This window comes from Falco naumanni, chromosome 2 (genome assembly GCF_017639655.2).
Source record: "Falco naumanni isolate bFalNau1 chromosome 2, bFalNau1.pat, whole genome shotgun sequence".
Lineage (NCBI taxonomy): Eukaryota > Metazoa > Chordata > Aves > Falconiformes > Falconidae > Falco > Falco naumanni.
Genome location: NC_054055.1, coordinates 55,803,538 through 55,818,811, shown reverse-complemented (window position 1 = coordinate 55,818,811; position 15,274 = coordinate 55,803,538). Strand labels below are relative to the sequence as shown.

Below are 15,274 nucleotides of genomic sequence, written 5' to 3'. Positions count from 1 at the left end.
GAACTTAACAGGGTTTTTTATAGTTTTTTATACTTTTATGAATTTCAGTGCATGCAATAGAAAGCAGTTCAAAAAACCAGTCACATTAAGGAAAAGAATGTAGGAATGAATGCAAGATGCCAGAAAATCCAAACAAATCTCTCTGCTTTTAGGCTTTCCTCTGAACATTTAAGCATGATATTATCCTGGCATGAATAGTCTTGTTTCTCTGGCTCTGTTGTTAAAACTGCTCAGTTATTACTCTGAACTAACAGTAATATTTTTTTTTTCCTTTTCAAGAACTATGTAAAATCAGAGAAAACCAAAATTCAGGTACACTCAGGTTCCTCAAACTAACAGTACCTTCCTTCCACAACGAGCATTATTGGAGGGACATTCGAAAACTTCTTCCTGCTTCTCTTTCAGTTTCGAAAGTCTCTCCTATTTTTATGAGATTTTGTTTTGGCATTAAAAGAAGTACTTATACAAGGGTATGCAGATTTAATAATGCAGGTCTTGATCCAATGATCACATCTATACAGAGATTGAATGACATTGAAACTGCTAAAAATACGGAAGATATTCCCATAGTCATTTAACTAGTCTGATAACATGACTATGAAATGGGGGGCAGAGGAGAGAAAAGTCTGTTGTAGGGTAATTTCCGGTGTAAGAGCTGTGTAAATTCTTAATTTACATTTCCTTAATGATCACTTGATATTTAACATCTCATTTGTATTAAACAGTGAGGCTTTCACATAGGGATCCCTATTCTGAAAGGCATTTTATTTTACCCCTATCTTTAATTGTGTCACCATACAACTTGCTTGAGAAGCTAGTCTCTGGCAGTGGACTGCTGTAAAAAGTATAACACACTAAAATAACTTCAGCTTGGACACAAGCTTCCACAGAGTACTAATTTTATTTGTTTCAGTCCACTTACCGGCATTTGGAGCTCTATCTGTGCCCAGTGTAAAGAGTGTGACAGAGACATAGATTGGTTGATATTTAAATAGAACAACTATGTATCTGTTAAATAATATCCTTAAGTCACTAGAATGAACAGAATGAAACTGAATCTTTACAATGTCTTAATAACTGGTATTGATAAAATGATGGCTGTGCCAAAATGTTAGAAGAGTGGATCAGGACAAATACATTGGAGGACTTCATTTATTAATGACATTCCATTTATTAATGACATTTCAAGAATGGAAATCCCAGGAAGCATCTTAGAGACAGTAATGTGTGATAGAGGGTATTCTTCATTAGCCTATTGGGGAAATTGTTACCAGCACCACTCAGCTCTCCATTTCTTCTCCAGTATTTACAAATTGTTCTCATGCCACTGTGATTTTTCAGACATGGCACGTCAAACTCCACATTGGCACAGAAAAACACTGTGTTTGGTATAGCGTGCACCATACAGCTGGGGAGTAGTTAAGAAAGTTGGTTGATTTAGCAGCATCTTGCCTCTGTCTGAAATGCCAGCATTCCCATTGACTGCATTACTAGAAAAAGAGACTAAAGAAGTAATGACCAGACTCTGGGTTGATGTGGCAAAACTGGTCCAATTAGGATGTGGCAATGTAATGAAACTCACTAAACATGGAATTTTTCTTGGTTCATTTCCAGCTAACAGAAACAAACAAATCTCCCCTACTGATACATAATTAGGTTAGAATGATCAAGCCTGTATACCCTTACTTAGACTTAAAATCCAGTGCGTGAATAAACTTTCAGAAGCTGAATACCAACATGCTTACAAGTGCACAGTGGCCTTTAAAAATATCAGACCATGTGTGTTTTGCTGCCAAAATAGGAAGCTGCATCTCAAATACAGACTGCATATAGGAAGAAGATGGCTTCTGGGCCATCACACTAAAAAGGAGACTAATGTCACAGCTGTAGCTCTCCTCTAGCTGTAGCTCTCTTTACAAGGCAGCAGATACCAACTAGTTGCATTTGTGCAGAGTCCAAACACCATCCTGAAATGTCTGGTACTCTGGGATCCGCTCCTCATAGCCTGGAAACATCTTCAGCTCATGGCCAGCACTGAAATTTCATTAGGCACCAGAGAAGGTGAGACAGGTTCCCCCTGCCAGTTATTTAATAAGAGCTTATATTAATATGTTTACTTGTAGGAGTGCCAGGAAAGTCATGGAGATATATACAGCAGTAGACACTGAAAAATCACTGCTTTCCTGGAAGTGTTTGCTATTTGCTAGTAAAGCTGATCAAAGTGTTAGCATCAGAAACTTGTAAAAATTAAAAATGCAGTGCTAATGCTTTTTGCAAATTTATAGAACTTCACTGTACCATAAAATATACTATTGGAAAAAAGTTTATAGTAATTTGTTTCCTCGTTTTTAAATGCAAATGTTGGACTTTTCATTGAAAATAACCTTTACAATTCATTTAAAATCTTTAAAAATACCTACATTTACTGAAATTCAAAACTACATTCGTATAACATTTTGTTGACAAGAAATACATATTTCAACTTCAAATCTTGCTTCTTGCTTTGTGTAGTTATTGAAACAAGGTGTTTTCTTCAAGCAATTGTTTCCAGCTTTTGAAATTAAAAAAAACCCAAGCAGTTATTACTTGCTTAGTCTTAATTGTGCTGAGAAAATAGTAAATTTCCTGGTCTGCATGCCTGCACATGCATTCACTTCTTATTATGCTATGAAAGCTTGTTGGGTTTTTCCCATCTAGAGAACCAATTTCCCCTTCAAGAACTAGTTCACATAAAGCGGAGATCACCTCAATCTTCCTGCGGTAACTCCATGGTGCTACCAAACTTTGATTCAACTGTTATACAACAAATATGTATAAACTGATGCCTTCCTTAAGTTGCATGCCCTTGTGAAAACGCTTCAATGTCAGAATAAGGAAAAAGCAGATAACAACAGAATGTATTTCCTCAGCACAGTTTTAGTACCTGTGTAGTCAAGTTCCTCCTATTGGAGTAAAAATTAAATCTCATATGTTTTACCCACTCACTGAAGTTAGTACTCCACAACTACCTCCTGTTGCCCTTTTTTGGCCATGATCTGGCTGAGATTTCATTGACTGAAAATGTCCTACATTACTGAAATGAGCTGTTTTCACCTCCTTCCTGTTTCACATATGTCTAATGTTTGCACTATGAGTGTAGCTCGCCAAGAGCAAGGACAGACTTTTAGCTGTGTGTTGATGAATTTCCTAACTCAGTAATAGTGAATGGCTTCTAGATGTTCCCATAATACCACAGAGAAGTATCAATTCACAGTAAAAAATGTCACCAAAGAATGTTAAATTAATAACTTGCCATATATTAAAGAAGATATATTTTCGCCCTTAAGGGTTGTTGTTCATTTTATTAGAATTCTTGGTATAGATTCAAAGCACGCTTCAAGTAGCAATGGTGTCCACCATCTGTCTCTCCACTAATATGAAGGCTGTCTTCCACAAAACCTGCACCATTACCCATCAAAGATTGCTCCTGTAAGCTATATGCTGTCCTTTACATTATTATAGTCATAATAGACAACTCATGACATAGTATTTTTGGTCCTACCTCTCTCTCTATCTCCCCCTCTCTTCCAGCTAATCTCCTGCTATATGCTTTGCCCTTACAATATCACTGCTCTTAATGATAGGTAACTAACCTACACATTGTGGAAACATGCATCTGACATTTCAACGATACATCATTTTGAATGCATAAAGCACACAGGTTAAAACTAGAAGAAAATGAAAGAGTTTGTTTCTGATAAAGCTTGTAAATGAATCTACACTTACTCCAGAGTAAACTGAGCATGTGATGCATGTACAATAAGGACTTTAAGCAAAACCATTTCAGTATAACTCAGAAAAGAGGAAAGTTGAAAATAAAGATCCAAATTTATGTAAATATCCCAAGAAGTGAATGAGCGGGAACTGTATCAGTACTATTCAGAAAAACAATCCATAAAAACATTATGGAGAATCAGTGAATTTTAATGTTCTAATATATTTAGGAAAATATTAATATTTCAATAATATAAGTGCCTCTATCTATTAAGCCATGCATTTGAGTCCCATGATTTCAGAAATGACACCTGAATGTTCATGCACAGTACCAAAAAGCAAGAAATACTGCAGTATGGAGAATCTAGTAGGGTTTGTATCTTGGTGTTCTGCTTTTATTTTGTCTGTAGCAGTTTGGCCAGCAGCAGCTGTGCTAGTTATGGTGGTGTCACAACATTTGTGCAACAAGCATGGTGTTACTCTAACCAGCTTGTCAGCCCTCACCAGCACCAAGCGGGGCTGCCCACACAGAGACAGGCTGCTGCTTTCTACCAGCCCTACACAGGCAAGCAGCTAGATTGCATTATGGGAGGGTAGGCAGCATATGTTTACTTTCACCTCTCAGCTATCAGTATAGAATGAGAGCTAATGTATAGCAAGCAGGGAAGACTTCAGATGCAATAACCCTGCACCACGTCTTTCCTACCTTTTTCCTAAAGATCAGGTAGCTCTGATTGATAATGCAACTTTCACAGTTGCCACTAAGTATAGCACAATAGGACCTCAATATGCCTGTTTTTAAACTAGAAGTACTCTTATGGAACATTGGAATATAGATCCCTTCACTCCCTAAGGGATCTATCTTACTGCTAAAAGTGACATTTCTAAGATATTCCTCCCAGAAAAAGCCATTTTCATATATTTCTGGTAAACCACATAGCAGAGGTAAAAGGAAGAAAGAAAACTTTAAAATAAAATAAAATAAAATAATTTAAAATAAAATAAAAAGTCTTTTAGATAAGCAGAGATACAGGGACAGTGATTCACTGAATATTTTCTCAAATATTACAGGATCCTTTGTATTATATACTGTTTCAAGTTTGCTTTTAATTTCCCAGTTATTTGGACAGTCGGGCAAAAGTATTAATAAAAGAAGGGCAGCAAAAAGACAACAATGCCTGTGTATTACAGTCAAGAGATTCATCTAAAAAATAGCATTTCTGCATTTAACGAGGGTTGAGGACAACAAATGAGAAGGCTACAGTTCCCATTATCCTGGGTACCAACACTATGTATGAATACTCTTGTTTTGTAGCTTGTTTTTTGTATACAGTCCTTATTTTTGATTCTTACAGCATGGTTTTGTCCTTTCTGTGTGCCAGCTGAGCACCTACCTGCACATTAAGAATCAGGTATAAGTAACAGAGCCTCTGATGGCTGATTGTCAGAAGACTGATGTCTTGCATCACTGTTATGGACTTGAGGCCAAGTCCTTTATTACTCTTCTTCTCAATATACATATGAAGCATTTTTAATTGTAGGCTTTTAGTATTTGTAAATCAGTAATTTTACTTACGCAATAGTATTTTTAAGGCTTGGACACTTAAGTTCTAAGTTTGGAAAACAATTTCCATCATAAAATATTAAAAATGTATGCTATTCAGAGCTTCAGCAAAGATTAAATGTCATTTGAAGTCAACAGGATAGCGTTTTTTTCCAGCAGCATAATACCTGACCACCATAGTGCTTACTTGCCTCAATATTTTTAAAGCCTTTTCCCCCACAAATATTACGGAAAAAAACAGAGGATGACTTTTGTAAAAGAGGTAAATAAAGCACAAATTGATCCTCAAAAGTGTTTTAGATGTTTCACTCCATTATTCCATTCCTTGGGGTGGAATTTGTCTGAACAAATGTATAAGTAAGTCCACAGTATAAGCATCTGTGTCTCAACTAAATGCCCTCTCTAATCAATACAGAGAAATAAGCACTTCAGGGAGAGGTATCTGAGGTGTAACCTTTAGACCAGCATGACTTGCACCTGTCATTCCCTATTGACTACCAAGGGAATCCGCAGGAATACCCTACACCATGGATGTCTAACATTCAGCAAGGCAAATTCTGCTTTCTGTTTCACAGGAAAACCGCTGGATCCCTGCCCTCTCAAAGCCTGAGAGTTTGGATTTGGCTGTACCTGGACAACATGCTTTCTAATGAGATTCATTTAAGAGTGGGTCATGCCCACCTACTCCAGCACAGGGTAGCAGCTTGTCCTTGTTTTGCAGCTTCATAAAGCTGATGCAGCTCCTTAGAAGATTGCATGCTCCACTGACCAGCCACACTTAGCAAACCAAGCCGCAGAAGAGCGGAGAGCCCAGGCCACCCCAGTGCACGTGATGCATTTCCAGCCTCAGGGAGCATGCAGAAGGCACCAGTTCCTGCAGCGCTGCCCTTCACCATGGGACTTGACCAGGTTACAGGAATTGGCACCCCTGGCTGGAAACTCTTCTCACTACCATGCCAATCCTTCCTTCCCAAGTTTTGCAGGTTTGCCAGCTCTCCTCTTCTGGTTAATTATTAAAACACAATTTATTTTGATCTAATTTAATTCACAAATTTTGACATAGTATGTGAAACTAATAAACAGTAATCTCTGCACAAATCTTAGAGGATTAGACCTTAAAATCATCTGTAGACAATAAATACTCCTCTTAGGCTATTATTAACTGTGACAGAACTTGGATCAGGTGTGGAATATTTTATTTTCAAATTGGTGATTCCTGTCAAATAAAAGGTAAGGGTTCTTCTATCAAGAATCTCTGTAAAGTTTAGAAACTTGCACCAGATATCTAATGAAGGTTTGCAAGCAGCTACATACTACAAGCCAGAAGATGTTACATTTTTTAAGGCTTCTGACTGTTCTACGGCCTGTATTTTGACAAGTGCAGTGTGTTATAGCAGTAGATGAATTTACATGGAAACTGTGCCCCTGCTAGCTACGTTACAGTCAAACAGTTGTGGGGTTTTAAAAATCTACCTGTTCTGCTGTGGGTTTTGTATTTGATGGGAAACACATTGCACAGTGACACTGAAATCTTGTAACAGATGCAAAGAAACCAAACAAAATATCATCACCTTGCCCAGAAGTAAAACTCAAAATATCTGGTGTCTCAGCTTTTGTATGGTGGTGCCTATGTTCTGGTGCAGACACGGCAGCGCTAGAATAATACAAGTAGTTGCATAAAGTACTCAGATTATGCTATATATATTTGACTTTTCCACACTCCTTAGAAACCTCCTGCCTCCCAAACAGGTCTGTGGAAAAGACAGACCTCTCTGTTCCCCTGCTTCCAAAAAACAAAGAAACAAAATAAAAATCTTCCTGTGACAACCATGCCCTTTCACCTTCAAAATAAGCAAAGCATGAAAAAAAATATCCTGCTGAAAGTCCATCCTTTACCCACCGACCATGCCAGCGCCGATGTGCAAGTGGGCTCCTGTGCTGCCACAGTCCCCTTCCCTGCAGAAGTCTGTGGAGGTCAGTGTGGCTTCAAGCAGGAGCTGGGGCTCAGGTGGGGCTGGCAGGCTGGCATGAGAGGAAGGGGGAGCAGAGGGCAGAAGACTTACATTGGCCGTGCAACTGAACCTCAGTGTATTCTGACTTCCAGCATCACTCTGAGTTTACTTTCTATGCTTTCTTTGCCTAGTTTAATGAGATAGTTTTACCTGGCCACAAGAGTTTGTCTCATATAAGACTTCTTACTTTGTTGGAAAGCAGCTTCACAAAACACATTTTTGTCAGCTCTAGTATCAAGGAAAGATTCAAACCCACTATTTTTCTCCAAACTCTTTCATAAATTGTGCAAGAAAAGAAAAGAGAATACAGGGTGTCTGCGATGCTAGATGTTCTTGCAGGTATTGTCTAGGGGGATTATCTCTGAAACTTTCTTTCCTGCCCTGTAATTTACACTGCTACTGCTGGTAATGACTGTAAGAAGTATAAGCAGCACTAATGGGTATGGATCACTGTTCTCCTAGACTGTAAAAAACTAGGAGCATGGGGAATGATGGCATCCCTATAAGACAGATCAATGCAGCTGCAGATTGGTATTTACACTATTCAGGTTATTTTCCTTAAATGGCATCATGCCTCACACATTCAGCTGAAGGGTATCCATATCCATTCAAGTTCATGACAGCTATTCTTAGACATTCTTTCATTTTTAACACCATTACCAAGACTACTACTCTACTTTTTTTAATGAGAATTAGCAGAAACCTGTTTTATCAGGTTTAGATCTATTTAGGTAAATTAAAATCATTTGCTATAATTTTCCTATAGTTATTCAAAGGATTAGTGGGAAAATGTCACCGAACAGCTACTTGCCTCCTCATTAGCATTCATGACCAAACCTTCCGGTAGGGCTGGTTTTGGCTGCTGATGGAGCAATACTTAAAAGAAATTGGCTTCTCTGTGAAACAGCTGTTCAGCAATACCACTATGCAAGGGAATCGGTGATAATAAGATGATACTATTACAGCTACACTGGGAGCATAATATATTTTAAGCTGCTTTGAGGTATACAGTGGGGGTCCAAGAATTGGAGCATGATTGCTTGTCTATTGCTAGGAACAAGGAACAGCTGAACATTACATGTCTGCTTATTTGGATTAGTCCTATCCTAAGATTTGAGGTAAAAGAAAAATCCACATCTGCTGGAACTCTTCACTTCTTCTGTGTTTCCTGTCTGCTGGAAAGGTTTTTTGTTCCTTTTCCTAGTTTTTGGAAAGGTTTGTGAGTCCCATTGCTGAAACAGGTATTGCGTTCTTTGCTAGAAACACTGAGGACCTACTGTTTCAAAGGAATTTTTCTCATTTTGAGGCTTGCCTTCTCAGGCAAGATTATCAGGAGAAGATTATCTGGATCCTCATGCACCCATTAGTGAAACTGCAGATACTGGTTTTTTTTGAAAATTACCATAGAGTATGGCAATGCAATAGCAAATAAAAAGATGTGGGCAATACAGATGTAAATATCTGCACATAAGGCTCAGCCAAGAAACAATGGCAGCTGGTATGCTGTGTAGTGACTCATGCTAATTCACACCAATTTTCTAGAATATGAAAACGAAGTGAAAAATACTTTTGTCAGACCTTTGGCTCTGAGACATCTTTGAACCTCACATACTATGAGAAACACTTCTGAAAAAATTAATTTAGAAGAATGGAGCAGTTAAAAGTCCCAACACAGTGACAGCACCTTAGAAATGTGGAAGACAAAGGAATGAATAAGATTGTACAGAGCTTCAGGATGCAAGAATTGCTTGCCAGTTAAAAGAAAGGCATAATTTCTTCTGATCATAGCCAGTTCCAAAATGCTTAATAATTTCTCAAGTCCTCTATTATGAATTTCATATTTAGCTTCTCCTGCTTATAGTTATTACAGTAATTAGTGCTTGCAGATATTTGGAAAGTACTGCACTTCAGGTAAAATGAAATACAAAACTGACATAGAAATGATGTAGGAACACTGCCAGCAGGCTGAGGGAGGTGAACCTTCCTCTCAGCTCAGCACTAGCAAGGCCACAAAGTCTGCGCTTCCCAGTATGCACTACATGAGAGATATGCACATACTGGTGCAAGTCCAGCAAAGGGCAATAAGATGATGAAAGGACTGGATCATTGTTCCTATGTGCACAGGCTGATGGGGCTGGGACTCAGCTCGGCATGGAGAAGGCGCAGGTGGATCTCATCAATGTATATAGGTGTCTGGTGGGGGAACTAAAGAAGATGGAGACAGGCTCTTTACAACAGAGCTGAGTGACAGGACAAGAAGCAATGACCACAAATTCAAAAACCAGGAAATTCCATCTAAACACTAGAAAAGACTTTCTGTGAGCATGGCCAAACATTGGCACAAGTTACCCAAAGAAGCTGTGGAGTCTCCATCCATGGAGATATTAAAAATGCAGCTGCACATGGTCCTGGGTAGCCTGTGGCAGCTGACCCTGCTTTGAGCAGGGGGGCTTGACTAGGCCATCTCCAGAGGAGCTTTCACATCACAGCCATGCTCTGATTCCGCGACTCTGTGTAGGAATGTGTGTCTTACCAGAGGCTAAAGAGACAGTGTTTAAGTTACAGCAGATTGAGATTCTTTGTAGAAAAAATCATGAATAGGAATCTGGGGCAAAATCCTGAAAAGGAAAACACACCTCAAGTTACCTATCAAAACAGAAATCATAAAAGCATTCCATCTATGCTTATGTGTACGGTTGTGGGAAGAAGGCAAATAAGATGAGAAAGGCAAGGCATATGAAGGTCAGATCATAATTCAAGAAAGGATTCACATACCCCTACAATATCTCTATGTTGCAAAGGTTAGTATTACCCTAAGACATGCATGGTACAGCAGAAATAAAATTGCAAAAATCTATAAGATCTTTCATGTCCCTTTCAAAAGTGTGCAAAATTATACAAACGTCTGCATGAGCAAATAGGATGGAAGCAACACTAGCTTAAATTAACTCCCCATGGCAACAATGATAATATACTCTCTATCTCAACATTACTTAAATGTTCATATACTCTGTTATTGCTTAGAGATGCTGCTCTTGATAAACACAGGTCCTGTACAAAACTTCCATAAAAATCTCACAATTGGCTATATTTATTTTGTTATTTGTGGTGTACTAGCATCAAATGGCAGAATCATGTCCCAGAACTCCCTTGTACAATCAAAGCACCAAATTGAAACAAACAAAAAAAGATTCTTGAAGCATTACAACAACTGATGTGATCTAACAATCCAATATTTGCTTTATACCAAAAAGCATCATCTCATTTTGAACTGCAACAAATCTAGCTCATTTTATACCAAAAGACAGCTTATTCGATGAATATATTTTTCCATTAATGTATTTGCCCTTATAGAAAGACTAAGAAGTTTTTCAATATAAGTGAACAACTTCTAAATAGTTTTAAAGTAGCATTAAAATACTGAAGGTCTACACAAAGTTCAAATGCTCTTTGGTAAGATTTCACATTACAAATTCTCTTTAGAACATTAATGATAAACCAGAAGAAACCATTTAGATCTTTAATCCAATTTTCTACAGAGCAGATCCATAAGAATCCCCAAACACGATATTTATAACATGTAAGTAACTTCCAGCTATATACTTTATTGTCAGTATTAAGATACAGAATTTCAGGTTATTGAAAAAGCCATAACGTGCTTAAGTTCACTGCAGTATAAAAAGGCCTCAAGTTGCCAAAGACTTAGTAAGGTGCCATCTCAGCTTTGTGGTCAATGGGCCCAGCGCTTTCAGCAAACTGCACTGCTCACTGAACACCAGCAATCACCCTGCCTTCCCTCTAGAAAAAGAGAAAAGCCCTGTATGTGCCATAAATGGTTTGAAATGTCTGTTCTGCTGGCCTACTCATATTGTAACAATGCACGCAACTTCTGGATTTTTTTTAGGTCCTCTGAAGCCAAGTAAAATTTTGAAAATCCACCTCAAAACAGCTCCAGCTTCACATTCAAAAGGGAAGCCATCACAATGCAGGGCACTGCACAGTCACCCACACCGCAGTCTTTCAAAGGACTAAGGACACTTTCTGAATTATATTAGCATCTGATCTCCTGCTGAGGACTTTTCTCCAGTTCATCCTTATATTATACATTTCCTGTTTCCTCCTTTTATAATTCATCTTGCTTTCTGTGTCATAATTTGACTGAGAATCAATACCATAAAATGAAAAAAAACCATTATTTGGATAAAGAAAATGACACAGAATTACACCAAAGAGTTAAGAGACATCTTCACTTTTTTATGAATGCAACTTCAGAGTTCTGAAGCTTCCAACTTCAGGGATAACCTTTCTACCACCCTCCTACATGTGTGCCAATGCCCTATTACCTGGGTTACACCAGCTTTACTGCACCTTTCTACCTGCATGCAAAGATGCAGCTTTGCAATCCTCTTTGAAATGCTGCTTAGTGCCAGACCCTTTCCAACTTACACATATGCAGAAATGCTCAGGGGGCACTTTGAACACAAATACAGATTTCATATTTAGATAAAGCCATGACTGAATATTCTGAAGCTCTTTTACTCTTTGATAATCTGCAATTATGAGAAATTTATGAGAAAAGCTCAATACAGTGTGATTTGTAAATACAGACACAACCATAAAAACTGCTTAATGTTGATTATTAAAGAGATGAGTTTAGCAAATTGCAACACTGAACCTTTGATCTTACAAAGATCTTACAAAGGTTGAGGACCAGAAGAGATTGGAGTACTGATTAGAAACAAATAAACCCTCCAAAATGTTCTTGTTAATTCTTTCTAGCTATAAAAGATGTGTTCGATACTGCTTAAGTGGTTTGCATGAAAATCCCTGTCAAATGTAACTGAGCCCTTAGTGTTTGGAAGCCAGAAGCTCTCTAGGAGACTCTTTACATCACAAGAAAATCATGCAGGAAAAAGCTACAGCCTTAAGGCTACAAAAAGGCAGACTACAAAAGAACTGTCTTGCAATAACAAAAATCATGGGAGAACCACAGTTCATCTTGCAACAGTGAACATAATTGCAAACCTAAATTTTGCATTTTAAACTAGCACACAAAAATTATAAACCTCTCGATGCATATCTAATCTCTTTTTTCAACATTAGAAAAGCCTGCAGGCACTTAACAGTTTGATTCTTGATGTCATTGTAATCAAAGGCAATACTCACAAGGCTGATAAGCATACCAGCTGTAAGTTAACCCTTATCTTAGCAAAAATGGGAACTGCAAATGTGGTATCTAATTGTAAAGAAAAGAACATTAGAATTTATTATGGATAACTGACTTTTAAATCCCATAACCTTGAAAATACGTAAATTATATTCAGCCTACCATCAAACTTCTTGTGCCGGGATACAAAAGTGGTGCGTACAAAGTGACTTGTCTCCTCCACTAAGTTTTCAAACTCCAGTTTGCTCTGTTGGCTTAACTTGTCCTCCATTTCTGAGGTGCAACATGTATATTCCTGAGGGCAGATTCTCAGATGTTCCCCTGGAACCACAAGAAAAAATGGATTAGTAATATTTAATATTGATAGAAATGTGTCAGAACCAAAAACACAGCACGTCTCCTCAGTTAAGGAAGGTGGGCTATCCAAGGGTTCTTTAAGGTTTGACTGCTTGATTGGGAACACTTTGCATCTGTATCAACAGCTTTGCAATAGTTAGGCATTCCTCAGGCAAGAGGGAAGACACTCTTCCCAGAGCTGTTTTGACTTCAAAAGGTAGAGCTGTCTCATGCCAAAAGCGATTCCTCATGCTGAAGAAGCCTTCTGCGTAAACAAATGTATACTTAAAAATTCAAAGATAATTGCTTGCTTTCTGTTTGTATTCAAAATGCCTAGAGAAATACCTAGCAAGATGACCTGTTACAAGTCATCAGAGCTGTCTTGCTGTCAAAACCTGAAAAACAGGAATTATGTATTTCTGTATATAGGTCCCACTTGCCCAAACACACCAAAACATTCTCCTTTTCTACCCTTCCTTCCATTCTGCTTGAGTAAGTGTATTTTAATGACTGTATTTGGGTGCCACACGTTTTCTTGGGCAGCATTTCTTGTTAGACTGAGTAAGTGCTCTGCTGAATAGGAGAAAGCAATGAAGAGTTTAATTAATGCTTATGTTATACGGAAATGCAATGTAAAAGGTAATGAAAGCCTCTTATTTAATTCAATAGATTTATCTCTTGAAGCACTGTGCCAGTTCTTCTGACGATATTGCTTTCTTCGGTACAATTTGCAAGTGGAAACCAATTCTTTAGCTCATGAAATTAAAATGGTCTGTTATTACATGAAATGTGAATTTCCAATTGACACTGTACTATGGGTGTCAGAAACATTTAGCTCTGTTTGTACAAAGGCAGGAAATTCTACCATTCCCTCTTGAGAAACAGCAAGAATGATCTGCCTCTATGATTAAAGTTACTTGTAAGGCAATGAAAACATTTAGCTTTCTGTACACCAAATCCTGATTAAAAATCCCTCTGCAAATCTCTTAAAGGTGCAAATAAAATGATATACAAAGCCCAAGGGTTAAATAAATACTGAGGACCTGATTCTCATTTATATTGAGCCTCCTTTCTACCACTGCTGAGCCGTAAAGAAGATTTAAATGCAATTTATTCCTACTTTAAGGCTACTTTTCACCATTCCTATTATGTAGTGACGAGAATCAGGCCCTAAGGTTTATGCTTCCCCGGTGTATAATACATTTAGCTGCTGCATCATTTTAAAGACAGCATCAAAAAGAGGTTTGCACATGTTTAGAATAAACATTGTCTTGTGTGAGTTTGCCTTCACCTTATTCCAATTTTTGTTTCAGTTTTTGAATGAAATCTTTTAATTTGAAATTCAGTCATTCCTCAACCCTGACCCATCACCCCCAGCTTAATCTTTTTTCTTCCTGCAAGAGTTCATAATATATGAACTATAATGCCCTGAGATTCCTTCTAGCAGTCTCAAGACTTTTTAAAAGCTCACAGCTACACATCTTCAGGAAGAATAATTTCATTATTATCAGTTACTGTCCGGCAGTACCACATACAAGTCCCAGTCATGTCCAAAAGCACCGTGATATAAAGCACTGTTATAAACCTGGAAAAAGAGATATCCCATGACCATCAAAATATTGTAAGGATTGTTTGCTATGTCTACTATACCCTCCCAACACAATAAATTAATTCTTCTCCATTCTCAAATTGGGCATCTAAGGCATAAGCCACACATACAGGGACTGGTGAGCCAGCTGCCATTGAACATAAACGACAGCGGCAAAACAACGGTTGCCTCACCCTCTACCTCTCACGTTAAACTGAAGCTATTCAACAGGTAACATGTGACTGCAGAAGTACCATAAGAAGACACAGTAAGAATTACATTAGTAACAGTAACGTTCGGAGTTTATATTAGATGTCAGAAAGGCAAGGAAAGCTGAATATTGTGTCATTAGAAGTAGTGCTTCTAATTTAATGATTAAATAAAAAAACCCCTACCCAATCCATAATGTCTATATCCCCCTTCCTCAATAAACCCAGGCGTTTTTGCTCATTGGAAAGCACTGGGCAGATCTACTATTCCAGTTCAAGCCACAGTGGTAGTTTATACCAGGGGTCCTCAAACTACAGCCCCCCAGGATCCTCAATCCGGCCCCCGGTATTTACAGAACACCCCCGCCCGCCCCCTCCCCCCCCCCCGTGGGTTGGGGGGGAAACCAAGCAGCCGCAGATGACTGCCTGCCACTTCATCCGCGCGCCGGCCCCCTGGTTAAAATGTTTGAGGACCCCTGGTTTATACTTTCCATACTGATAATGTCCTCTAGTGCTGCTGAAGTCAAGAATTTTTATAAAATTCAGTTTTATTTCTTATTTTCAAGTTTTTGTTTTTCTTTTCTATCTGGTTCTGTTTGTTTTTCATAATTGTCAGACTATCAACTCAACTACTGCTAATCATCA

At 38.2% G+C, this 15,274-nt stretch overlaps 1 protein-coding gene across 1 annotated transcript in view; it reads right to left on the bottom strand.

Moving 5' to 3' along the window:
* GPC6 (glypican 6) overlaps positions 1–15,274 on the bottom strand; it is a 770,432-nt gene that overhangs the window by 526,597 nt on the left and 228,561 nt on the right. The window contains exon 2 of the mRNA XM_040584160.1: positions 12,659–12,817. Coding sequence (XP_040440094.1) covers positions 12,659–12,817 — 159 coding nt within the window. The remainder of the gene's footprint in view (positions 1–12,658; positions 12,818–15,274) is intronic.